This window comes from Taudactylus pleione, unplaced genomic scaffold (assembly GCF_031769625.1).
Source record: "Taudactylus pleione unplaced genomic scaffold, aTauple2 ptg000903l, whole genome shotgun sequence".
In the NCBI taxonomy this organism is placed as follows: domain Eukaryota; kingdom Metazoa; phylum Chordata; class Amphibia; order Anura; family Myobatrachidae; genus Taudactylus; species Taudactylus pleione.
Window position 1 is genome coordinate 3,653,429 of NW_028285304.1, and position 27,964 is coordinate 3,681,392.

General features: G+C 47.0%; 1 protein-coding gene across 5 annotated transcripts in view; it reads left to right on the plus strand.

Annotated features, from left to right (window-relative positions):
• The window catches only part of AGBL3 (AGBL carboxypeptidase 3), a 141,845-nt gene that overhangs the window by 112,716 nt on the left and 1,165 nt on the right, over window positions 1-27,964 (plus strand). For 3 of the 5 annotated variants that reach the window (XM_088459305.1, XM_088459304.1, XM_088459308.1), the window contains 8 exons: window positions 427-495; window positions 5,728-5,844; window positions 11,931-11,984; window positions 18,153-18,207; window positions 25,156-25,353; window positions 26,361-26,409; window positions 26,508-26,650; window positions 26,923-27,127. In XM_088459305.1, the coding sequence (XP_088315431.1) occupies window positions 427-495; window positions 5,728-5,844; window positions 11,931-11,984; window positions 18,153-18,207; window positions 25,156-25,353; window positions 26,361-26,409; window positions 26,508-26,650; window positions 26,923-27,127 (890 nt within the window). The remainder of the gene's footprint in view (window positions 1-426; window positions 496-5,727; window positions 5,845-11,930; window positions 11,985-18,152; window positions 18,208-25,155; window positions 25,354-26,360; window positions 26,410-26,507; window positions 26,651-26,922; window positions 27,128-27,964) is intronic. The other 2 variants (XM_088459307.1, XM_088459306.1) reach the window with 2 other exon arrangements.

Here is a 27,964-nt window from a genome sequence, read left to right on the forward strand (position 1 = left end):
TCAATGTAAAAAAATGGTGATATCCACCAACAGTTTTGGGATTCCACAAATTCAGAATAAGATTATTATTCATATTCTGCTGGCTTTTAGTTGAAAAAAATACATTTAGGCCTGAGTACTGCTAGGACGTATCGCCATTGCTGCCGACCCTCCGGCCAGAAGACTGAGGCCGGCCAGCCATAATCAGAGGGGCTGCTGGTCCACCTATGACAGTGCTATATTTGTTCTTGATAGTAATCCTTGGTGTCTATGGTAATGGCTTCCTCTGCACTTATGAAGGCACTGGATGCGTGTGAAATGACCTCTATAATAACGGCTACTCACGTAGAACCCAGTATGTCACACTCCCTGTGTATCTCCATGCGCATTTGCTGGGTATTACATTGGGGGAGGAGCACTGACCCTACAACTGCCTATTTTAAACAGATGAGCAGGACACTTCTGCAGGAGAACGGCACAAGATCCCTGAAGAATTTGGGGGATCCCATATCAGACGTAAGTAACATGGGATGTCATTTTTACACCCTGCACCCCATTCAAGACTAGAAATTAAGTTTTGAACAGTGGTCTTCTTCTAAACCTATCGGCTTCTCTGGAGCACTATAGAGGAACATTTGTATACACAACGTAATCCGATCGCTCCATTTGATTTTTTTAATTTAGCAAATTGTTAGAGATATAACATTTACCGTATGTAGATTGGATTAGGTGGTAAATTTTCATCTAAACACAATCACATTGAATCTTGTTTCAAGAGTCTGTATGGTGATTGTACAATGAAATCCAGCAATCTGCCTTACGTCGCACGTGGAAATGGATTAACGAGCTCATTAAAAAAACTACAGGAGATTAAACAATCGGACTGTAACGTGTGTGTTCCGATTTGTAGATTGATATGAACAGAAATACAATTGTGTGGGGTTTCCTTTTCAAAAACAAAAATGTATAAAAGTTGCGCGTGACTCCAGATTTAGGCTGCACAGCCATGGCGTTGTGTTAGAATACACAAGTGCAAATCCCTATTGCAATGAATAGTGTATATAGCATAGTATATAAATAACTCATTTTTATAAAGTGGAAACCAGCACAGTTAGGTAACAGGCAGCATGGAGTCCATCTGTCATAGTGTGAGCCAGCACCAGCCAACACAGCTCACGGCTGTGGGCAAAGCCGTAAATAGACTTTTTGGTGCCCTGTGCCAGAAAGCGCATTGGTGCCCCCACCCCATTTTTCAAATAGGGACATAAGATAGTGCACCCGAAAAAGGGCCATGGCCTCATGGTGAAGGGTCAGGGAAGAGATAGGAGAGGCCAGGAGATGCTGGGGATAAATAGGGACATAAGATAGTGCACCCGAAAAAGGGCCATTGACTCATGGGGAAGGGCCAGGGAAGAGATAGGGGAGGCCAGGAGATGCTGGGGATAAATAGGGACATAATATAGTGCACCTGAGAGAGGGCCATGGCCTCATGGGGAAGGGCCAGGGAAGAGATAGGGGAGGTCAGGAGATGCTGGGGATAAATAGGGACATAATATAGTGCACCTGAGAGAGGGCCATGGCCTCATGGGGAAGAGATAGGGGAGGCCAGGAGATGCTGGGGATAAATAGGGACATAATATAGCGCACCTGAGAGAGGGCCATGGCCTCATGGGGAAGGGTCAGGGAAGAGATAGGAGAGGCCAGGAGATGCTGGGGATAAAAGAAGAAGAAGCTACAAGTGAGAATGATAATAAACAGAAAATTAATAGGCCCAAACAGCCCCCCCCTGCCCTGCGGTCCCCTGTGCCATGGCACTGGTCGACCTACCCTAGTTACGGCCCTGGCTGTGGGTACCTCCTCCCAAAGTCTACCAGCCCTGAGACAAATAGTGCTTCCATCTAAGCCAGAGCTGTGGGTACTGGGGTGATGATGGAATGAAATCGGGACATATTTGTCACCTAGTATAAAGTTGAAGGGCCCCTAAGAGCCCAGGGCATTATACAAATACAGTACAGAAAATGTCTATTAAAAAGAATAGAATGATGACATCACAAGGAGGGGGCGTGGCCACTGATCACACGCCCCTAGTTATACCCCTGATACAAAATGCAGAGCAGAGAGGACACGGATCGTGGATTTGTCATATATGCTCTCTATACATCTGTGCAATCTTTATTCTCTATTAAGTACAAGCAGCACTTGATCCACGAGTTCCTATATATATATTTAATATAATATAATCCAAAGGGCTCTATCTTAGTGACTGCGGCTCCGATGCCTATCCCTTGTAATAACATGTATAACCAGGAAGATTCGGAAGGCACTCGTAGAGACTTCACAATTTTGCAATGAATCACAGCAAGACTTTGCTAAATGTCAACGTGTCAGTGATACACACTTGTCTTGCTGTGATTTATTGCGAAATTGTGAAGTCTCTACAAGTGCCTTCCGAATCTTCCTGGTTATATATATATATCTATCTATATCGATATTCAATTTGAGATCCTATTATGTATAGGTTACGTGTTACCATTTCATGTTTGATTTGTTCCATTAGCATAAGAAAATAACAATCTAACTTGCACTTTTTATTTAACTGCACACAAGTCCTGTGGAAAGGATGATGTATTGAAGGTATAGTACATTAGTGTTTGTACATCTCCCACCTACTTTCCCCCAGCTCGCCCCATGGTTATGCCCCCTGCCCCTTAGACACTCCCCAGCATTATACCTGCCCCCACTACGCCTCTGTTCCAATGTCTCCCATCTCCTCCTCTGCTCTGATCCTGTGTGCCCGCCCACTTCTTGGGTACAGGATCACTGATTGGTGATTTACTTCCTACTACCCCCCCATACCCCAGCCCCCCCCCCCCCCCCCCCCCCGACACCTCACCCCAACCAAATTTTCATTACTTGCTTAGCAGCCACAATGAGCGGCTGTACCCACCCCTTCACCCCGTCCCTGGTTGTGTTGTTGTGTAATACTGTGTTATCCCATGTACTGATGTATTGTGATGTTTAATCCCTGCACACCCTACAGTTCCATATGACTAAAAGATGATAAGAATGAAATAATATAATGTCATCTTTGTGCATTATAGTTTTTCACTTGCACAGCTGTAAAATGGCAATCGCATAAAATTCCTATAATTCAACCATTATTTCTGTAATTTCATAACTGGGCGGAATATCTCATCAAAGTTTGGGAGATGGGAGAGAGTTGGAATAATTGGTTCTGGGCTGTCAATGGGACACTTTCCTTTTCCTTTCCATTATACAAATCCTGATGCATCTCCAGGGCTCATCTAAAACCCTGGGACAGGGGCCGGTCTGCAATGCTGCTTTATCTGTGCCGGTACATCTCCTGCCCATCAGACACTTCTCATGCTGTACAACCACTGTATAGTCTACAGAAAAGTATTCTGCGCCTAATATTCTGGGTTGGTAAATAAAGCTGAGAAGATACAAACCGTAAAAAGTTCCATCTCGCGTTTGGCTCACCCCCTACATTCATTGGTAAAATATATTCTCCCCGTGGTTGCCTGGGTTTCCTCGGGGGGGCTCTGATTTCGTCCCACAACCCAAAAATATATACGGGTAGGTTAATTGGCTCCTGACAAAAACTAACCCTAGTGTGTATGTGTGTGGCCATGTGGTAGGGAATATAGGGCCTGATTCAGACCCGCTCGCAAGCGGGTCGATGGTCCCCCACTGCGCATGTGCGACCATCACCTGGCCGCTCGCTAAAGCTGTGGGTAGTCACCCACAGCTTAGCAAGCGGCCAGGAGGCCGTCTTTAAAAAAAAAAAACAGGGACGCCCTGATTCAGAGCGAGCGCTCTCAAAGAGTGTCCGGCTCTGAATCAGGCCCATAAAGTGTAAGCTCCACCGGGGCAGGGACTGATGTGAATGGCCAAATATTCTCTGTAAAGCGCTTTGGAATATGGGCCTGATTCAGAGCCGGACGCTCTGACCAGAGCGCTCGCTCTGAATCAGGGCCGGGCTAAATAAAATTGGAGTGGCCTCTTGGACGCTCGCATAGCTGTGGGTTACCACCCACAGCTTATGCGAGCGTCCATGATGATGGTCAAGACCATCGTGACCATCGGGCTTGTGACGAGACCCTGCGGTAGGGTCTCGTGGCCGCAAGCCCTGGAGTGATTTTTGCTCTATCAGAGCCAAAATCACTCCCACTGACATCACTAGTGATGTCAGTGGGGCCGGACCCAGATGGTAGGCGTTCCTATGGGAACGCCTCCGTCTGGCAGCCACGCCCCCGGCACGCCCACCAAAGGGGGCGTGCTGTCACTCACCATCGACAGCACGCCCCCTTTGGTGCGAGACCCCGAGCGACGGCTTCCCCGTCGCTCGCCGGGTCTCGCGCATGCGCACGACGGAGCTCCCTCCGTCGTGCGCATGCGCACTTGGGCACCATCGACCCGCTTGCGAGCGTGCAGCGCTCGCGAGCGGGTCTGAATGAGACCCTGTGTGTGCACTATATAAAAACATGGTAATAAATAATGAACTCTTCCCCCAATCACCTATTGTTACACGCCTAAATCCTCTTCTGATTGCCAGTTTTTATATCTAATAGGGGACAATCAGTACAGACAATGCACACTGCTCCACTAGAGTTTGCCAATAACTGAGCACAAAGAGCCACTTTGCAATGATTGGTCAGAGCTGGAATATGTTTCTCTGATTGGTCAGTATGGCATGTAAGGTTTAGGTACTATGAGCTACATTGATGCGGTGTTTTTGCCCCATGTTGGGAATATTAAGAGCTGGCGTCCGTTCACTGCTGAGAAGCCGTGAACCGGTGCCGCACGTACCTGACACCTGTGCACGCAGCATAAAATAGGTGTTCGGAGGGTAGGGGACTAAGGAACATCATGCACACTCCTCCTGGGTTTGTTGGTCCCCCTCCTTCACAACCTAAACTCAGGCCATGCATTTTACATGTCCCCTCCTGCCACACCAAATGCTTCTCCAGATGCAAATTGTATAACTGGCTTTGTTTCTAACTTAGGGGGTATATGCAGAAGAGGACGGAGTTGCAGAGCCGCACACGGGTAGCTTTGTGGCTTTGTGATGCCGCCCTGCTAAAATACAAACGCAGCAGGAGGTGTATGATACTTTTGCTGCATCTGTGGCCACCAATTGCGACCATCTTTGAGTAGGCTGCGGAGGCTGAAGCCTACTGCAGCCTGCAAGGCCAGCAAGTCTGCATCCATGGACGCAGACCCTGGCCTTGCCGCTCCAGGGAAAATGGAGGCCACACGCCCCCGTTTCCGGGAACATAGGCTGTCCCCACCATGGCACCGCCCCTTCAAATGCCTCTGCCTGTCAATCATATGGGCGTGTAGCCGCATTAGCGGTCCATTCTCATTTCATTCACAGCAGACATCCGGATTGCGTGCGACTCAGGATTAGGCCTGCGGTATAGAACTGCACGGTTCTAGTAGCTTTGTGTGTTTGTGTATATAAGGGTATTAGTTTTTAATGCAATTTGTAGTTTAGCTTTCTGTTTTGTTAGTCCTGCAGATATAATTAAGTGGTGGCACTCAGCCCTGTTCCCGGTATACTGCCAGACACTGATGTGACCCTTCCTATAGTTTATATTGAATACGTATTGGAAAATGGGTATGATCTGCTCATTACATGTTCCTCCAACAGTCACGGATGTGTCAGACATGTGATGGAGCACTTAGGACGTCCGTGCAAATAATTTAAGTATTTTTTCTTCCCAGACGAAACTCCGTTCCCTGGAGAAGCCGCGAAACCTTCAGCAAGTGTGTAGGAGAAACAAAACGGCCGTGTCTACACCGCAGAGACAGCCGCTCTTCCAAGACGTGGGTGCCAAAAAGGTCTGTAATAGTTTCATTTTAATTATTTAAATGTTTGTCAATGAACCCTGTGTTGTATAGCTTCTATACTGATCAATAGAATAATATAATTTTTTTCTTTCAATGACTTCGGAGATCTTACAAACACAAACTTACTAATAACCAATCTTCTGAATTTGGACACTAGGTCCCACCACTCCGTCTCTGTCTCTACCTCCCCTCCTTTCTCCCGTCCCGTCAGCTATCCCCAAATTCTCTGCCCTGGGCTCCCTCCTCTTTACTCTCTACACCTCTTCCTTATGGATCCTTGGGCCTCCAATATCACCTGTATGCTGATGACATCCAAATCCACCTTCCTCTGACAACCCTCCCCCTCCTGGTCTCCCCCCCCCCCACTCCTGCTCTCTACCCCTCCCCCCCCCCCGCCATTCTCTCCTCGCCCCCCCTCCTGGTCTCTCCAACCCTCCTGCTCTTCCCCCCTCCTAGTCTCTCTTCCTTTCCCCCCCTCCTGCTTTCTCCCTCCCTGCTCTCTCCTCCTGATCTCTGCCCTCTTCCTCTTCTCCCCTCCTGCTCTCTCCCTCCTCCTGCTCTCTCCCCTCCTTCTGCTGTTCCTCCTCGTGATCTTTCCCATCCTGCTCTCCGCCCTCCTGATCTCTCCCCTCCTGATCTCTTCCTCCTCCTGCTCTCTCTCCTCCTGCTCTCTCTCTCCTCCTGCTCTCTCTCTCCTCCTGCTCTCTCTCTCCTCCTGCTCTCTCTCTCCTCCTGCTCTCTCTCCTCCTGATCTCTCTCCTCCTGCTCTTCCTCCTCCTGCTCTTCCTCCTCCTGCTCTCTCTCCTCCTGCTCTCTCCTCCTGCTCTTCCACCACCTTCTCTCCTCCTGCTCTCTCTCCTCCTGCTCTCTCTCCTCCTGCTCTCCCTCCACCTGCTCTTCCACCTCCTGCTCTCTCTCTCCTCCTGATCTCTCTCCTCCTGCTCTCTCTCTCCTCCTGCTCTCTCTCTCCTCCTGATCTCTCTCCTCCTGCTCTCTCTCCTCCTGCTCTCTCTCCTCCTGCTCTTCCACCACCTGCTCTCTTTCCTCCTGCTCTCCTCCTGCTCTCTCTCCACCTGCTCTTCCACCTCCTGCTCTCTCTCCTCCTGCTCTCCCTCCACCTGCTCTTCCACCTCCTGCTCTTCCACCTCCTGCTCTCTCTCCTCCTGCTCTCTCTCTCCTCCTGCTCTCTCTCCTCCTGCTCTCTCTCCTCCTGCTCTCTCTCCACCTGCTTTTCCACCTCCTGCTCTCTCTCCTCCAGCTCTCTCTCTCCTCCAGCTCTCTCTCTCCTCCTGCTCTCTCTCTCCTCCTGCTCTCTCTCTCCTCCTGCTCTCTCTCTCCTCCTGCTCTCTCTCCTCCTGCTCTTGCCTTTCTCCTGCTCTTGCCTTTCTCCTGATCTCTCCCCTCCTGATCTCTCCCCCCCCCGATCTCTCTCCCCTCCTGATCTCCCCCCCCCCCCTGATCTCTCTCCCCTCCTGATCTCTCCCACCCTGATCTCCCTCCTCCTTCTCTCTCCCTGGTTTGAAATGATGCTGTGCATTCTGCATACAACAGAAAAAGCATGGAAACAACACATACTGTATAAGATATGTGCATCCTATGGGACTGATTCTTGGGCGGATATGTCATTGCGTGAAATGGTCTTTACTGGGCGGCGTTCACGCGAACGCACACATGCCATCTGTCTTGTGGGAATGTCACGAGAGTGTCCTGGGCGTGTAGCTTGAGTTCCGTGCGCATGGGGAAGGGAAACCTTGCACCCTGCGTGGGGCCGGTGCACGTGCCGAGATGACGTGATGACTGTCGCGGCTGTGGGCCGGAGCAGATTCCCATTGGAAGCCTCACGGATCATTGCGTTAGTCCTACAGAAACTCTTGTTAACTTAAGGTAGTAAATATGGCTCCTGCGACTTCCAGCAAGCCCAGGCGCATTGCGACTGACTGAGAATCAGCCCCTATAAGGACGCACCAGTGGACATGTCACCGCACCTAGGCGATCCAATTCATGAGAGATTGCTATGGGAAAATGTGGAAATGGTTTGTGAATGACGTCCTTAAACATTGGGTCTGTTTGAACAGTGTAGTGTTACAGTTACAGTAACAGCCGAATTAATGCTTATATTTGGGTCTCTTGCAGATTGGCCGGGCAGACGTAGATAGGGACCAATGACTGCATCTGATAGATGTTGTGTATTCCTTCAGTCTCCCTTCTACTTATACGGAGACTGTGTCAGGCCACTTACAGTAACGACACAATTGTATCATACCTTAGTATACCATCGTATTTTCCCATCACTATCTAAGAAGTAGGGCACAAAGTGCTTATAATGAGCTTGCAGTATATCCCTTACCAGGACCCCACCTCATCCACCATAGAGTACCCCCGGCTTCTTTTAGTGAGTCATTAAAGTCATTCCATTACAAAACCTCCTCTCTTGTAAATATTTTTCTTTAATAGTAAACAAAATTCAGTTGGAGAATGCACTAAACAAATTGGATGAATGAGCTTGTTCCATACAAAGGTGTGTTTTATATTACAGTTTTCCTGCATCAGTATGGTGGGAGCATGATATCTTCTACTCTGCGCTGCTGGGAGACCCCGCTCCTTCCACTATATAAGTCTCAGTCTGTGGCTTCCTGCTGCCTCCATTCCCCTCCTCACATCATGTCACTGCCCCTGTCACATGCAGTTCTGTCCTCACTAACACATCACTCATCTCCTGAAATACTATGTGCTGCTGGGGACCCTGCTCCTTCCACTATATAATGCTCAGTCTGTGGCATTCTGCTGCCTCCATTCCCCTCCTCACAACATGTCACTGCCCCTGTCACATGCAGCCCTGTCCTCACTAACACATCACTCATCTCCTGATATACTCTGTGCTGCTGGGGACCCTGCTCCTTCCACTATATAATGCTCAGTCTGTGGCTTCCTGTTGCCTCCATTCCCCTCCTCACATCATGTCACTGACCCCTGTCACATGCAGCCCTGTCCTCACAGACACATCATTCATCTCCTGATATACTCTGTGCTGCTGGGGGACCCTGCTCCTTCCACTATATAACTCTGTCTGTGGCTTCCTGCTGCCTCCATTCCCTTCCTCACATCATATCACTGCGCCTGTCACATGCTGCTCTGTCCTCACTGACACATCACTCATCTCCTGATATACTCTGTGCTGCTGGGAGACCCTGCTCCTTCCACTATATAAGTCTCAGTCTGTGGCTTCCTGCTGCCTCCATTCCCCTCCTCACATCATGTCACTGCCCCTGTCACATGCAGCCCTGTCCTCACTAACACATCACTCATCTCCTGATATACTCTGTGCTGCTGGGGACCCTGCTCCTTCCACTATATAATGCTCAGTCTGTGGCATTCTGCTGCCTCCATTCCCCTCCTCACAACATGTCACTGCCCCTGTCACATGCAGCCCTGTCCTTACTAACACATCACTCATCTCCTGATATACTCTGTGCTGCTGGGGACCCTGCTCCTTCCACTATATAATGCTCAGTCTGTGGCTTCCTGTTGCCTCCATTCCCCTCCTCACATCATGTCACTGACCCCTGTCACATGCAGCCCTGTCCTCACAGACACATCACTCATCTCCTGATATACTCTGTGCTGCTGGGGGACCCTGCTCCTTCCACTATATAACTCTCTGTCTGTGGCTTCCTGCTGCCTCCATTCCCTTCCTCACATCATATCACTGCGCCTGTCACATGCTTCTCTGTCCTCACTGACACATCACTCATCTCCTGATATACTCTGTGCTGCTGGGAGACCCTGCTCCTTCCACTATATAAGTCTCAGTCTGTGGCTTCCTGCTGCCTCCATTCCCCTCCTCACATCATGTCACTGCCCCTGTCACATGCAGCCCTGTCCTCACTAACACATCACTCATCTCCTGATATACTCTGTGCTGCTGGGGACCCTGCTCCTTCCACTATATAATGCTCAGTCTGTGGCATTCTGCTGCCTCCATTCCCCTCCTCACAACATGTCACTGCCCCTGTCACATGCAGCCCTGTCCTCACTAACACATCACTCATCTCCTGATATACTCTGTGCTGCTGGGGACCCTGCTCCTTCCACTATATAATGCTCAGTCTGTGGCTTCCTGCTGCCTCCATTCCCCTCCTCACATCATGTCACTGCCCCTGTCACATGCAGCCCTGTCCTCACAGACACATCACTCATCTCCCGATATACTCTGTGCTGCTGGGGACCCTGCTCCTTCCACTATATAACTCTCAGTCTGTGGCTTCCTGCTGCCCCCATTCCCCTCCTCACATCATGTCACTGCTCCTGTCACATGCAGCCCTGTCCTCACTAACACATCACTGCCAATGATTGAATTGGCTACATGCTGTTCTATCCCCTCCCATTTCAAAATAGTGAGCACATAGATAAGTAAACGTCTCTCTCACAAGGATATCTGGCTCTGCCTCAAGATATGGTGGTCGGATCCAGTGGGGTATCTGTAATGGGTGTTGTGTTCGGTGCACCCTGAACCAAGAAGACATACCGGGTTTCTTAATGTGCTACCTTTCCGGCCATGTCTTCAAAAGGATGGCTCGGGCACCGAAGATCACAAATACTGTGCCAGAGTCCTATTTTGCGGCCATGCACCATTTTTCCATAGAGACCGCTGCAAAGACGGGCCACTTTTAGATTACGAAGGGCCACACTACCCAGCTTAGACATATGTTATTGAAGCCTATAAACCTAAACACTGCAATCCAAAACATCAATACACATAAACAAGTTTGGGCACGAAGTGGCATTATTTTTTGAATAATATACTGGTTGGTTAATTGGCTCCCATCAAAATTAACCCTAGTGTGTGTGTGTGCATGTGATATGGAATATAGGCCCTCATTCAGAGCCACTCGCTAGCGGCAGTACGCTCGTTCCGAGCGATGTTCGCACATCTGCGCATGCGTACGGTTTTTAGTACGCATGCGCGAACCAGTCAGTGCGGCCGAAAATCATTTGTACGCAATATAGCGAGTGCCTGCTATTTTGAGTGACAGAATGAGGCGTATGTGGGTGGTAACAGGGGAAGGTGCTTGAAAACGGGGAGTGGAAATCAGAACGCAGGCGTGCTTAAAGGTCAAAACGGGCGTTTTATGGGTGTGCATATTTAAAACAGCAGCGTCATTGACCACGTCACTGGGTTTTTTTTAAGCCAGAACTGTTCGCAAAATTGTGGTAACAAAAACCAACCACAAGAATAGCGAGCAGTTCATACGCTGGTCGATGTACTCGATTAATCAAATAAATAGCGGACATGACGTATGGTGCGAGCGGCCAGGGGGCGTTTTTAACAAATAAACGAGCGTATGTTTTGCTCGCTCGTTCAGACTTAGAGGTGTGAACAGACTGCAATTTGCGAACGGATCATTTGAATAGCCTCCCCTTGTTTTTGAACGAACGACCGCAAATAGCGAACGGCTCTGAATCAGGCCCATAGATTGTAAGCTCCACTGGGGCAGGGACTGATGTTGAATGGCTGATATATTCTCTGTACAGCGCTGTGGAATATGTGTGCGCTATATAAATAACTGGTAATAAATAAATAAGCCCTGCAGAGCTTCCTCACTCCCCCTGGGACGAGAAGAACAATGCCGCTCCGATTCAGCCCCCTCTCCCCCAAAGCAGCTAGTAACCACTCACGCCACCTGACACCACCCAAAGATCACTGTATATAGCAGAGGCTCCGCCTCCTTGTGTCACATGACTCATTTCAAAAGCGTTCCATCATGACGTTTACAATGGACAAAGCACACATACATTATGTTGCACTGTGCACACATTACTTGTGACAGCCCGGATGTCTCAGGAACCCGATATTGGGTGCCGTGCTCCAGAACCCCAGCAGCTCTGCTATGTACGTACAGGGAGGGAGTTTAATAGTGTCCATTATAATTGGATGGACAACTGCATACATACAGTATATACATGAAAAGTAAAGATGGCCTTTACTTAAAGCCATTAGCAGATGAGGCATGTTCTAAGGATGTTGTGCATTTAACTTCGCTAACTGCTACTTGTTGTAACCATGTGTCTCTGTAAAGGTATCTGTCATCTACCTGGTGTTCAACGCCAAAGGAGAAGTCATTACCACCAAGGTGAGTGTCAGCGTTGTCTCTGGTGATGGGTCTGTCCTCTGTGAGAGATGTCACCTGACCTTACGGCAGCCTAGGGTTAGGTCACTTGTGTCACTCATGTTGCTGCTGACCCCAAATGTGACATAATCTCATCACTTCCTATAGCAGTGGCTGCAGTAAGTTATAGATACGGATTCCCCCGCTGTGCTGTAATATAGAGTAGAGTACAGCAGCGCTCTCTGTAGAGGTGTAAGGACACAGTACTCTGCGTCTGTGGGAGGCAGTAAGTTATAGATACGGATTCCCCCCGCTGTGCTGTAATATAGAGTAGAGTACAGCAGCGCTCTCTGTAGAGGTGTAAGGACACAGTACTCTGCGTCTGTGGGAGGCAGTAAGTTATAGATACGGATTTCCCCCGCTGTGCTGTAATATAGAGTAGAGTACAGCAGCGCTCTCTGTAGAGGTGTAAGGACACAGTACTCTGCGTCTGTGGGAGGCAGTAAGTTATAGATACGGATTCCCCCGCTGTGCTGTAATATAGAGTAGAGTACAGCAGCGCTCTCTGTAGAGGTGTAAGGACACAGTACTCTGCGTCTGTGGGAGGCAGTAAGTTATAGATACGGATTCCCCCGCTGTGCTGTAATATAGAGTAGAGTACAGCAGCGCTCTCTGTAGAGGTGTAAGGACACAGTACTCTGCGTCTGTGGGAGGCAGTAAGTTATAGATACGGATTCCCCCGCTGTGCTGTAATATAGAGTACAGCAGCGCTCTCTGTAGAGGTGTAAGGACACAGTACTCTACGTCTGTGGGAGGCAGTAAGTTATAGATACGGATTCCCCCGCTGTGCTGTAATATAGAGTACAGCAGCGCTCTCTGTAGAGGTGTAAGGACACAGTACTCTGCGTCTGTGGGAGGCAGTAAGTTATAGATACGGATTCCCCCGCTGTGCTGTAATATAGAGTAGAGTACAGCAGCGCTCTCTGTAGAGGTGTAAGGACACAGTACTCTACGTCTGTGGGAGGCAGTAAGTTATAGATACGGATTCCCCCGCTGTGCTGTAATATAGAGTAGAGTACAGCAGCGCTCTCTGTAGAGGTGTAAGGACACAGTACTCTGCGTCTGTGGGAGACAGTAAGTTATAGATACGGATTCCCCCGCTGTGCTGTAATATAGAGTAGAGTATAGCAGCGCTCTCTGTAGAGGTGTAAGGACACAGTACTCTGCGTCTGTGGGAGACAGTAAGTTATAGATACGGATTCCCCCGCTGTGCTGTAATATAGAGTAGAGTACAGCAGCGCTCTCTGTAGAGGTGTAAGGACACAGTACTCTGCGTCTGTGGGAGACAGTAAGTTATAGATACGGATTCCCCCGCTGTGCTGTAATATAGAGTAGAGTACAGCAGCGCTCTCTGTAGAGGTGTAAGGACACAGTACTCTGCGTCTGTGGGAGACAGTAAGTTATAGATACGGATTCCCCCGCTGTGCTGTAATATAGAGTAGAGTACAGCAGCGCTCTCTGTAGAGGTGTAAGGACACAGTACTCTGCGTCTGTGGGAGACAGTAAGTTATAGATACGGATTCCCCCGCTGTGCTGTAATATAGAGTAGAGTACAGCAGCGCTCTCTGTAGAGGTGTAAGGACACAGTACTCTGCGTCTGTGGCAGACAGTAAGTTATAGATACGGATTCCCCCGCTGTGCTGTAATATAGAGTAGAGTACAGCAGCGCTCTCTGTAGAGGTGTAAGGACACAGTACTCTGCGTCTGTGGGAGACAGTAAGTTATAGATACGGATTCCCCCGCTGTGCTGTAATATAGAGTAGAGTATAGCAGCGCTCTCTGTAGAGGTGTAAGGACACAGTACTCTGCGTCTGTGGGAGACAGTAAGTTATAGATACGGATTCCCCCGCTGTGCTGTAATATAGAGTAGAGTACAGCAGCGCTCTCTGTAGAGGTGTAAGGACACAGTACTCTGCGTCTGTGGGAGACAGTAAGTTATAGATACGGATTCCCCCGCTGTGCTGTAATATAGAGTAGAGTACAGCAGCGCTCTCTGTAGAGGTGTAAGGACACAGTACTCTGCGTCTGTGGGAGACAGTAAGTTATAGATACGGATTCCCCCGCTGTGCTGTAATATAGAGTACAGCAGCGCTCTCTGTAGAGGTGTAAGGACACAGTACTCTGCGTCTGTGGCAGACAGTAAGTTATAGATACGGATTCCCCCGCTGTGCTGTAATATAGAGTAGAGTACAGCAGCGCTCTCTGTAGAGGTGTAAGGACACAGTACTCTGCGTCTGTGGGAGACACGGCAGGCGATGGTGGAGAGAATTACTATAAAAGTATATAATGCACTGCTAAAAAGCTCTTACTCCAAGCTGCTGTAATTAGGAGTTTGTCTCCTGGATATAGAAAATCAAGCAATGGTCAAAACAGCGCTAGGAACAATGCTAATGGTAAAAATCTATAATGGACATTTAGGGCCGTATTCAATATGAGACGAAAAACGGGTTATCGGCGACAATTTATCGCCGATGACATCATTTTCGACAGTTTCAATTATCCCCGTATTCAATTTCAAAGACTTTTCGCCGGTGCAAAAAGTCTTTGTTAAAAAACGGGAATAAGTTTTCACCATGTAATACCTGGCGAAAAAAAGTGCAGAATTTGGGGTTTAGGGGTGCAGAATAAAAAAAAATAACCTGCAGCGTTTTTAAAGTCCCCTAAAAGTAATCTGTGTAAAAGAAAAATTCTCAGGACACCCCAAAAAAATTTACTTTAATGTTGGGTGTGAAAAAAAAATTGGGGAACAAAGTTTTAAACTAGCGAAATTCATTCAGTGGGGGGGGGTCCCCATGTACAGTATGCGGCAGGTGTTTTCAAGAATGCGGGTAGTAGCGGCAGGTGCATTTTTGAAGAATTTTCAAAATTCACTTTAGGGACTTAAAAATAAGCTTGCACCCATTTTCATGTACCCCATATTTGATGGAAGTAGTTTAAAAAAAAAAAAAAAGCTAAGTGCTATTCTTCACCCCTTCTTCACAGGCGCATTTATGCACCTGCCGCGGCTATTTAAAAACCCCGACTACCTTCAGCAGGCCAAAACGGGGGTACCTATAGTGATCCCCCATGTCTGGACATCTTTAGTGGGGTGCCAGGAACATTTCCCGAAAATTCCCTGAATTTTTCGATACCTTTTCGCCAGCTCCTAATTGAATACGGGGATAAAGCGGGCACGCGCCCGATACTTTATCCCTGAAACACCTGCGATGATGGCGAAAAGTCCGACCTCTGACTTTTCGTCCATCAAATTAAATATGGCCCTTAATATCAAGTCAAAAACACACAAGATTGAGTAGATTAAAAAAATATATAAAAACAGCTGACATGCAAAACTAGCAATAGTAAACTTCTCGTATATATGTACGTATTTGTAGCTGATATGGTTATGCGAAGATTGTATACCTGGGTACTGGATCATTTTTGTATAGTTCTGATAAATCAGTAGGGTCCGATGGGGAATAATTGTCCTGCAAATTATAATATTATTACCAGCTTTAGGCAACGATGGTGAGGATCCTAATTAGCGGTGGATCCAGTCTGCTTGGGAGTCCAATGCAAATACTTGAATCCTTGGCCTGTGGTCCCAGTGATAAAAGGTGCTGGTGTTTCCAATCCGGATAGTGGGCCTAATTCAGACCCGCTCGCGAGCGCTGAGCACTCGCAAGCGGGTCGATGTTGGCCAAGTGCGCATGCACATGACGGAGGCGGCTCCGTCGTGCGCATGCGCGAGACCCGTATAACGACGGCCAAGCCGTCGTTATGGGTCTCGCACCAAAGGGGGCGTGCTGTCGATGGTGAGTGACAGCACGCCCCCTTTGGTGGGCGTGCCGGGGGTGTGGCTGCCCAGACAGAGGCGTTCCCATGGGAACGCCTACCGTCTGGGGCCGGCCCCACTGACATCACTAGTGATGTCAGTGGGAGTGCTTTTGGCTCTGATAGAGCCAAAAGCACTCCAGGGCTTGCGGCAACGAGACCCTACCGCAAGGGTCTCGTCGCCAGGAGGCCGCTCTTAAATTCAGAGGGACGGCCCTGATTCAGAGCGAGCGCTCTGTCAGAGCGTCCGGCTCTGAATCAGGGCCTGTGTCCCAAATGAAATGAAGGAATCTCCCTGTAAAGTAACTCAGTGTCCAGAAGTAGCCACCTAATGCATTTTGCTGCAGCCTTGCAGGTTTATCAAAGGTAACTGGCTATACTCCAAATTGCCCTTTTATATCGGGCTGTTCAATCTGTGTCAAAATATAATCCGCTGTTTCTCATAATATATAATTAACAAGCAATCACATAAACAACATATTTGTGATTATAAGCAGTAGGAGGCAAACCAAACATCTATTGAAAGTATCACATCTATATAAAGTTACGGCAGGCGATGGTGCAGCAGACGTACCCACTCTAAAGTCATCGTAAAAATAGTCCTCACAAAATGGCATCTAAGTGACATCAGGGGGTAATTTTGCTAATCGGCGGCGTGCAAAAGTGCATTTCGCTTTGAATAGTATTATTGTAATTGTCCTGCTTAAACCCGCCATGAACCTGCGACTTTAGCAAGATGCCGCTTAGTAAATTCTGGTGTTACAGTCAACCCAATGATCGTACAAATAGCCAGGCTGGCTAAGGGGTGACGGGGATTTAGAATCAGAGCAAAAAAAAAAAAAAAAAAGCCAATTTGCATTTTGCAAAACCACGATACACTGCAGGGGGGGCAGATGTGACCTGCAGAGAGATTTAATGTGTGGGAGGGGCATGTCTTAGCTGAACTATAAATTGCAGTGTAAATATAAAGCTGTCCAGCATTTGTGGGCTACATTGAGGAGCAGCCAGTATTTCTCCTGCAGGCAAACGTAATAAATGTATCTGCACTCCGTGCATTGCAGCATGGTTTGTTCCAGGTGCTTTGCTCCCAACTCCCAAGTGCTTTGCTCCCTACTCGGATTCAAACTCAAAAAATGCGCAAATCCTTCTATTTTCTTTTTGTAGCAGACAGGAGCCGCAAGTCAACTGAATAAGTGCTTCTAGTTCAAATAAATGTTCTCCATAATAACTGACTACTGAGGTTGTATAAAACCAGCAGCTCGTTCTGCCGGCTGCAGAATAAAAGCATAGACTTGTCTCCGTCCCAGTTTCTATCCTCAGGAGGAAGCAACATAAACTCATACAGTGAAGAAGTAAATCTCTATTCTGGCCGCATACAAAAAAACGACAAATCTTTTGTGATATAATAAAGAGGATGACAAACCATCGGTAGAAGCATACTGTACTGTATGTCTCTAATCCTAAATCTCTGATCAATTACTGTCTATTTCTTCAGGGCTAACCAAAGCCAATTGGAAACCTGATGTCTTTTTCCTCACACAAATGTACAGGACGGTACTATAGTATCTCACACTTATTTTTGGTTTCTTTTAAATTACCCAGCTTTTAATTTTAACTTTTCTCAGGGGTGCAAAGAAACTACTTGTGTCCATTAACGCTCACTGGCCTACCTGTTTGTATCCAAAGCCACAAGGGCATTTACAAAACTGAGGTCACTTAATAGGCATCTTGTATCCCTAATATTAGTTTATCATAGTGATCAGTGACCCCTATTATAAGTTCAATATAACATAGTTATCAATTATCAGTACTAGAAGGTGAATTTGCATAGGGATGGCTGTTCTCAATCATACAGTACTGGTGTTCTGTCCTCCGTACGGGCAGTTGGGCTCAGATGGGGCACTTAGTGTTTACAGCTGTGTACAAGATCCCTAAAGCTGGCCACACATCTAAAGATTATCTGTCCAACCAGCCAACTAGTTGATTGGTTGGAATGAAAATCTGGTAAGGTATGAAAGCAAATGACAATCAGCAATTTGCTCCCAAACGCCGGAAAATGGACAAAAACTGTTGTTTGAACAAATTGTTTAGATCAAACATTTAACAAACTTGTCTGACGCCATTTTCATCTGTTTTCTGGCATTTAGGAGCAAATTGCTGATCATCAGTTACTCCCATACGTTACCAGATTTTCATTCCAACCAATCAACTGGTTGGCTGGTTGGACAGATAATCTTTAGATGTGTGGCCAGCTTTAGAGTTTGCATTGTAGTAATAGTGGGCTGGTTTATTGTCTGTTTTCCCGCATGTTGTATCCAGTCACATTCCTGTGCCAGGAACCAGGAGGTCATGGACGTTACCAACCCTTTCAATGGTGAGTGGAGAAAGTACATTTTGATTGAAAAAAGTCGTAAAAAAAAGAAAAAAACACGTATATATGTATGACAAGATGCAGCCAAACTTTATATACTGTGCAATAATACAGCTGAAGCACAATACTGCAAGATAAAGATATCATACATACATTACAGCACAATACATAACAAACAGCATCTACTATATAATCCCCAATTGCAGGGGTCTTCAACCTTTGGCCCTCCAGCTGCTGTGGAACTAGACATCCCAGCATGCCCTGCCACCGTTTTGATATAACGGCATACTAAATCTGTTGCAGGGCATCCTGGGATCTGTAGTTCCACAGCAGCTGGAGGGCCAAAGGTTGAAGACCCATGCCCTACGGTGTCAGTCTAGCACAGGCTCAGTGAAGAGCTGCAGGTAGGCTCCACCCCTTCCCTCCCAGCTCTCACTGGCTGCCTGATGCCCAGACACAGCCTCTCTTTTCCCCCAGCAGAGCCGTAACTAGGGTGGTTCGACGTGCATAGGGCACCGCAGGGCAGGGTGCGCATCTCAGGCCTATCAATTTTCTGTTTATAATCATTCTCACTTTGTAGCTTCCTTGTCTTTTATCCCCGGGTCACCCTATCTCCTCACTGGCCGACTCCCCCTCCACCTGGCCTCCTCCCTAAGCACCTTCAGTCAAATCCTCCTTTATTTAACTCACACATTTCAAAATACTGTCATACCTGGGACTCAAACCTGTCATCTCTTATAGTGGCAGACAGACACTTTACACATGGAGCTATATGACCCACAATTTCTGATAGCAGCCTTGAACACAGCCACCAATTCCCAACCCAGGTGTTAACAGCACGATTCGAATACCTTTGCCTGTGAGTTAACCAGTTGTTGCAGGGTACAAACAGACCTCCTCACCGCTATTTGTACACTACATTCAGCGCTCTTTCTATACATTCAGTCAGTGATTTAAACTGCCGGCTCCAGGCTTGTACACGGCTGTTCCGATGGACAAATCCTGCTGCAGGTGCAGCCTCACCAGTGCTCTCCTACATCTAGTGCTGGCGCGTTATACTGCATAGTTATTGTGTATCATCACTACAGCATCATCAGCGCTCTCCTACATCTAGTGCTGGCGCGTTATACTGCAAAGTTACTGTGTATCATCACTACAGCCTCACCAGTGCTCTCCTACATCTAGTGCTGGCGCGTTATACTGCGTAGTTATTGTGTATCATCACTACAGCGTCACCAGTGCTCTCCTACATCTAGTGCTGGCGCGTTATACTGCGTAGTTACTGTGTATCATCACTACAGCCACACCAGCGCTCTCCTACATCTAGTGCTGGCGTGTTATACTGCGTAGTTATTGTGTATCATCACTACAGCGTCACCAGTGCTCTCCTACATCTAGTGCTGGCGCGTTATACTGCATAGTTACTGTGTATCATCACTACAGCGTCACCAGTGCTCTCCTACATCTAGTGCTGGCGCGTTATACTGCATAGTTATTGTGTATCATCACTACAGCGTCACCAGTGCTCTCCTACATCTAGTGCTGGCGCGTTATACTGCATAGTTACTGTGTATCATCACTACAGCGTCACCAGTGCTCTCCTACATCTAGTGCTGGCGCGTTATACTGCATAGTTACTGTGTATCATCACTACAGCGTCACCAGTGCTCTCCTACATCTAGTGCTGGCGCGTTATACTGCATAGTTATTGTGTATCATCACTGCAGCCTCACCAGCGCTCTCCTACATCTAGTGCTGGCGCGTTATACTGCATAGTTACTGTGTATCATCACTACAGCGTCACCAGTGCTCTCCTACATCTAGTGCTGGCGCGTTATACTGCGTAGTTATTGTGTATCATCACTGCAGCCTCACCAGCGCTCTCCTACATCTAGTGCTGGCGCGTTATACTGCATAGTTACTGTGTATCATCACTACAGCGTCACCAGTGCTCTCCTACATCTAGTGCTGGCGCGTTATACTGCGTAGTTATTGTGTATCATCACTGCAGCCTCACCAGCGCTCTCCTACATCTAGTGCTGGCGCGTTATACTGCATAGTTACTGTGTATCATCACTACAGCGTCATCAGCGCTCTCCTACATCTAGTGCTGGCGCGTTATACTGCATAGTTATTGTGTATCATCACTACAGCCTCACCAGCGCTCTCCTACATCTAGTGCTGGCACGTTATACTGCATAGTTAATGTGTATCATCACTGCAGCGTCACCAGCGCTCTCCTACATCTACTGCTGGCGCGTTATACTGCATAGTTACTGTGTATCATCACTACAGCGTCACCAGCGCTCTCCTACATCTAGTGCTGGCGCGTTATACTGCATAGTTATTGTGTATCATCACTACAGCGTCATCAGCGCTCTCCTACATCTAGTGCTGGCGCGTTATACTGCGTAGTTATTGTGTATCATCACTGCAGCGTCATCAGCGCTCTCCTACATCTAGTGCTGGCGCGTTATACTGCATAGTTATTGTGTATCATCACTACAGCGTCACCAGTGCTCTCCTACATCTAGTGCTGGCGCGTTATACTGCGTAGTTATTGTGTATCATCACTGCAGCGTCACCAGTGCTCTCCTACATCTAGTGCTGGCGCGTTATACTGCATAGTTATTGTGTATCATCACTACAGCGTCACCAGTGCTCTCCTACATCTAGTGCTGGCGCGTTATACTGCATAGTTATTGTGTATCATCACTACAGCGTCACCAGTGCTCTCCTACATCTAGTGCTGGCGCGTTATACTGCGTAGTTACTGTGTATCATCACTACAGCGTCACCAGCACTCTCCTACATCTAGTGCTGGCGCGTTATACTGCATAGTTATTGTGTATCATCACTACAGCGTCACCAGCGCTCTCCTACATCTAGTGCTGGCGCGTTATACTGCATAGTTATTGTGTATCATCACTACAGCGTCACCAGTGCTCTCCTACATCTAGTGCTGGCGCGTTATACTGCATAGTTATTGTGTATCATCACTACAGCGTCACCAGTGCTCTCCTACATCTAGTGCTGGCGCGTTATACTGCATAGTTATTGTGTATCATCACTACAGCGTCACCAGTGCTCTCCTACATCTAGTGCTGGTGCGTTATACTGCGTAGTTACTGTGTATCATCACTACAGCGTCACCAGTGCTCTCCTACATCTAGTGCTGGCGCGTTATACTGCATAGTTATTGTGTATCATCACTACAGCGTCACCAGCGCTCTCCTACATCTAGTGCTGGCGCGTTATACTGCGTAGTTACTGTGTATCATCACTGCAGCCTCACCAGCGCTCTCCTACATCTAGTGCTGGCGCGTTATATTGCATAGTTATTGTGTATCATCACTACAGCGTCACCAGCGCTCTCCTACATCTAGTGCTGGCGCGTTATATTGCATAGTTATTGTGTATCATCACTACAGCGTCACCAGCGCTCTCCTACATCTAGTGCTGGCGCGTTATACTGCATAGTTATTGTGTATCATCACTACAGCGTCATCAGCGCTCTCCTACATCTAGTGCTGGCGCGTTATACTGCATAGTTATTGTGTATCATCACTGCAGCGTCATCAGCGCTCTCCTACATCTAGTGCTGGCGCGTTATACTGTATAGTTATTGTGTATCATCACTACAGCGTCACCAGCACTCTCCTACATCTCGTGCTGGCGCGTTATACTGCATAGTTATTGTGTATCATCACTACAGCGTCACCAGTGCTCTCCTACATCTAGTGCTGGCGCGTTATACTGCATAGTTATTGTGTATCATCACTACAGCGTCACCAGTGCTCTCCTACATCTAGTGCTGGCGCGTTATACTGCATAGTTATTGTGTATCATCACTACAGCGTCACCAGTTCTCTCCTACATCTAGTGCTGGCGTGTTATACTGCATAGTTATTGTGTATCATCACTGCAGCCTCACCAGTGCTCTCCTACATCTAGTGCTGGCGCGTTATACTGCATAGTTATTGTGTATCATCACTGCAGCGTCATCAGCACTCTCCTACATCTAGCGCTGGCGCGTTATACTGTATAGTTATTGTGTATCATCACTACAGCGTCACCAGCGCTCTCCTACATCTAGTGCTGGCGTGTTATACTGCATAGTTACTGTGTATCATCACTACAGCGTCACCAGCGCTCTCCTACATCTAGTGCTGGCGCGTTATACTGTATAATCATTGTGTATCATCACTACAGTGTCACCAGTGCTCTCCTACATCTAGTGCTGGCGCGTTATACTGCGTAGTTATTGTCTATCATCACTACAGCGTCACCAGCGCTCTCCTACATCTAATGCTGGCGCGTTATACTGCATAGTTACTGTGTATCATCACTACAGCGTCACCAGCGCTCTCCTACATCTAGTGCTGGCGCGTTATACTGCGTAGTTACTGTGTATCATCACTACAGCGTCACCAGTGCTCTCCTACATCTAGTGCTGGCGCGTTATACTGCATAGTTATTGTGTATCATCACTGCAGCCTCACCAGTGCTCTCCTACATCTAGTGCTGGCGCGTTATACTGCATAGTTATTGTGTATCATCACTACAGCGTCACCAGCGCTCTCCTACATCTAGTTCTGGCGCGTTATACTGCATAGTTACTGTGTATCATCACTGCAGCGTCACCAGCGCTCTCCTACATCTAGTTCTGGCGCGTTATACTGCGTAGTTATTGTGTATCATCACTACAGCGTCACCAGTGCTCTCCTACATCTAGTGCTGGCGCGTTATACTGCGTAGTTACTGTGTATCATCACTACAGCGTCACCAGCGCTCTCCTACATCTAGTGCTGGCGCGTTATACTGCGTAGTTATTGTGTATCATCACTACAGCGTCACCAGTGCTCTCCTACATCTAGTGCTGGCGCGTTATACTGCGTAGTTATTGTGTATCATCACTGCAGCCTCACCAGCGCTCTCCTACATCTAGTGCTGGCGCGTTATACTGCGTAGTTACTGTGTATCATCACTACAGCGTCACCAGCACTCTCCTACATCTAGTGCTGGCGCGTTATACTGCATAGTTATTGTGTATCATCACTACAGCGTCACCAGCGCTCTCCTACATCTAGTGCTGGCGCGTTATACTGCATAGTTATTGTGTATCATCACTACAGCGTCACCAGCGCTCTCCTACATCTAGTGCTGGCGCGTTATACTGCGTAGTTATTGTGTATCATCACTACAGCGTTACCAGTGCTCTCCTACATCTAGTGCTGGCGCGTTATACTGCGTAGTTATTGTGTATCATCACTGCAGCCTCACCAGCGCTCTCCTACATCTAGTGCTGGCGCGTTATACTGCGTAGTTACTGTGTATCATCACTACAGCGTCACCAGCACTCTCCTACATCTAGTGCTGGCGCGTTATACTGCATAGTTACTGTGTATCATCACTACAGCGTCACCAGCGCTCTCCTACATCTAGTGCTGGCGCGTTATACTGCATAGTTATTGTGTATCATCACTACAGCGTCACCAGCGCTCTCCTACATCTAGTGCTGGCGTGTTATACTGCATAGTTATTGTGTATCATCACTACAGCGTCACCAGCGCTCTCCTACATCTAGTGCTGGCGCGTTATACTGCATAGTTATTGTGTATCATCACTACAGCGTCACCAGCGCTCTCCTACATCTAGTGCTGGCGCGTTATATTTCATAGTTACTGTGTATCATCACTACAGCGTCACCAGCGCTCTCCTACATCTAGTGCTGGCGCGTTATACTGCGTAGTTATTGTGTATCATCACTGCAGCCTCACCAGTGCTCTCCTACATCTAGTGCTGGCGCGTTTTACTGCATAGTTATTGTGTATCATCACTACAGCGTCACCAGCGCTCTCCTACATCTAGTGCTGGCGCGTTATACTGCATAGTTACTGTGTATCATCACTGCAGCCTCACCAGCGCTCTCCTACATCTAGTGCTGGTGAGTTATACTGCATAGTTATTGTGTATCATCACTACAGCGTCACCAGTGCTCTCCTACATCTAGTGCTGGCACGTTATACTGCATAGTTATTGTGTATCACTACAGCGTCACCAGCGCTCTCCTACATCTAGTGCTGGCACGCTATACTGCATAGTTATTGTGTATCATCACTACAGCGTCATCAGCGCTCTCCTACATCTAGTGCTGGCGCGTTATACTGCATAGTTATTGTGTATCATCACTACAGCGTCACCAGCGCTCTCCTACATCTAGTGCTGGCGCGTTATACTGCATAGTTATTGTGTATCATCACTGCAGCCATTGGATTCACACTGTATTTGGCAGCGACACCTGGATGATAGTGTTACGAGATCGGTACCCCTACATCATTATACGAGACAAATCAGATTTGTCATGTCCCTTCTCCATGAGGCCACACCCATTTTTTGGGCATGGTTCTTATGCCCCTATTTGAAAAAATGATGGGGGGGGTGCCAATCCTCTTTCTGGCCCAGGGCACCAAAAAGTCTAGTTACGGCTCTGTCCCCCAGTACTGTCCGGATATAAGAAGGCTTGTTCCCACTTGTCAGCGCCCGGAGCCAAGTGCAACCCCATCCATGACTTGTCTAGGTCTGTGAGATTGCTGTGATATGTGTGCATTAGTTGCTAGGCATGTATGGAGAAAGTAGTGACAGGAGCAAGAGAGGGTTGCTCATTATGCATGGGTGGGGAAGTATGGGTGCTATCCTTGTGCAATCTGGTAATGCATGCGTGATGACTTCACCCCACACACGTAGATGCAGTCCATACAGCGTCACCTGCACATTGACACCATTGTTCATATGCAACACATCTGCATGCAACAATATATGGCAGGTATAGCATTGCACACTTGGAGCTACGCCATATGATTGCGTCATTAACCAGAACGATTAGCCGGATTAACACTGTGTGTGCGCACGTGATCGCTGGGCTTATTTCTATTTTACATTTTTTTTCAGGTTTCCACTGGAACAGGCCACTCCCGTTATTTAAAAACTTGTTTGAACAACATTTCCCCCTCAGCAGTATGTTGGAACCGTACTGCTGTAACGTCACCCCAGCTGGCTCATTGAAATGTAAAATCAGTGGCGCCTTCAAGTCTAATACAGCCGGGGACGGATGCGAGCTTGAATCGGGCGTAAGTGTACACAAGTCAGGTGGGTATCTCAGCTGTGTGATGGTGGGAAACCCTTCTCTCGTCCCCATCCTTATCCCGTTCCCATCATACCAGAGTACAATACTATGCTGAACAATATCGTGTGCCAACTTCAGTTAATGGAGCCATACCTGGTGCCAACTAGTTATAACCAAACCTTTCCTGGTGCCAACAATAATATGGGGAGCCATATCTGGTGCCACCGGGAGAAACTTGAGACACTGCCAGTGGTCACTAGGCAGAAATTAGACTCCTCTGTTGTCTACAGTAAGACAGTAATAGCTGGTGATGCACTTACCGACTCCTGTCCTCTGTAAGGAATCTTCCCACTTCTCACGTGTCATGCTGTTTCTGGTCTGTACACCAATCATTGTACAGCTGTTAAAACGCTGAACGCTATGAGTCGGTCTTAAGCTTATTCAAGGTTCAGGGTAGGAAGGTAAATGTAGCCTTATTATGCAGTAGCAGGGTGAAGCGTCCTGCTGGTAGGAAGTAAGGGTGAGTGCTTACTGTACGGGTTCAGGTGGCCTAGAGTGTTTCCCAACTCTAGTCCTCAGGGACTCCTAACAGTGCATGTGTTACAGATCTCCTCTGTACCACAAGTGATATAATTAGCTCCACCGGTGGATCTTTTCAAAATGTATCAACCAGTAATGAAAATACCAATGCACCAACTAATAGATCTGGAAAAATATGCACTGTTAGGGGTCCCTGAGGACTGGAGTTGGAGAATGCTGATCTAGAGGTCATTGCCCAAAGTATTCTGGGTTTCGCCGTATACTGTGAACCCCAGCTTTAGGCCAACGTCTCCAGTTGTTGTGTAATAATGAACTTATATAAAAAATTGGACAAAATTATACTTTAACAACATTGCTGTTTGAAATTTATAGTGTATAATGGAACTTACAGCTTAATTTGGTGAGAACTAGTTTCCACTGATTTGTTCTGAATTTTATTTTAACTTGAAATATGCATTGAATTTATTTTTATTTTGTTCTCATTTTCTAGAGAAAGTTCCATTTCCATCATCTATGTACAACCAAGAAAATAATTCTTAGTAAGTGATTTATTTTATAGGATCAGTATACTTATATATTTTTTTTAAATAAGGTCTTGCACAAATTTTTATTAAAACCTTACCATTCACTTTTTTAGTTGCAAGCGTGTCTGGGCCAGAGAACTGCCTCTAGACAAGGGTACTAAATACTCTCTGCTTCCAGAGCCGACAAGTCAGGATCTACTGCCCCCAAATCCTGTTCTCCCGGGCATAGAGGTCCTGAATGTTCCACATCAGACTGGTAAGGGGGATAGTTCATCTTGAAATATAATCTGTTCTATTCGGACTGTTCTGCTGCCACTTTCACTGACTATTGTAATACAAAGAAGCGTACTTATAGTATTTGAAACACCATTAGATTCAGTTGGAGTTTAGGTATTATCTTTCATTTGGCAGTGCCTTGAGTATGAAAGACAGATTCATAAATTATATTTTGGTAAGCAAACAGATGTTTGTTTTTTCTCCATCTTCTGGAGAGTTGTGGGTCTCTTCTAAGTCTATTATTTCCCCAAGGAAATTATATGCAGCTAATGAACAAAACCTACACGTCCGCACTGCTCCACAGAGATGAGCGAGGAGGTAGCAGCGGAATAATAGAAGAAATGCAGAGTTTGCGACACGTGAAAAAAGTGACTTCTCTCCCAACAGTGACTACCTCCATAGATGCCAAACTCAATGAAGCCAGTGATCTGCATCCCACTGCTGCCACCAATGTCCGGTACATTATAAGTATTTTATCATTTTCCACTGGCAAAATAGTATGAATATGTTCATATATTCAATAGTCATGCAATAGATTAGTAAGATAGTTCTCGGTAAGCACATCTGTGTAGTGAGACTGTGGTGTATGTATGAAGAGGTTGTTCCATAATAATGGTAATTATTATGATTATTAATTTATATGATTTATATACTATACTATTATAAAGAGTGTCAATAATACTGTTGTATTAAACTGCATAAACCAACTTTGTGTTTCCGACTAGGGGCCTGATTTAGAGTTGGTAATTTGCCCATTTTATCCACGTAAAAATATGCTTTTAAAATGAAATGTGCTCTGTGCTTGTGTCAAATACTTGCACCAGAAAATAGAGTTGCCAGTAAATTACTTTTGAAATCCCTTGGATCTGAATGCGAGGTGTTCATGTGTCAATCCATAGGGCAGTGGTTCTAAAACTCGGCCCTCGGGACCACAAGCAGGTCACGTTTTCCAGGTCACCCAGCAGTTGCACAGGTGTAACCATTACTCACTGACACATTTTAAAAGATCCACAGGTGGAGCTAATTATTTCACTTCTGTGAGTAGACCCTGGGGATCAAGTTTGAGAACCTATGCCATAGGGGATGGCATGCACATGCATTTGCCCTAGCTTTATGTAGCACCATCTGTACAAGGAAGCCCTGGCAACTATTGACTGTCTGTGCTTGCTGGAACTCTATGGAACTACAAGCATCTCTGCACGCAGAGCTGGCAGTGCCCGCTGTAGAACATGTAGTTTCACAATACTTGAAACCTAAGAATAAACTAAAAAACACACACAAAGGGTTAACGAAA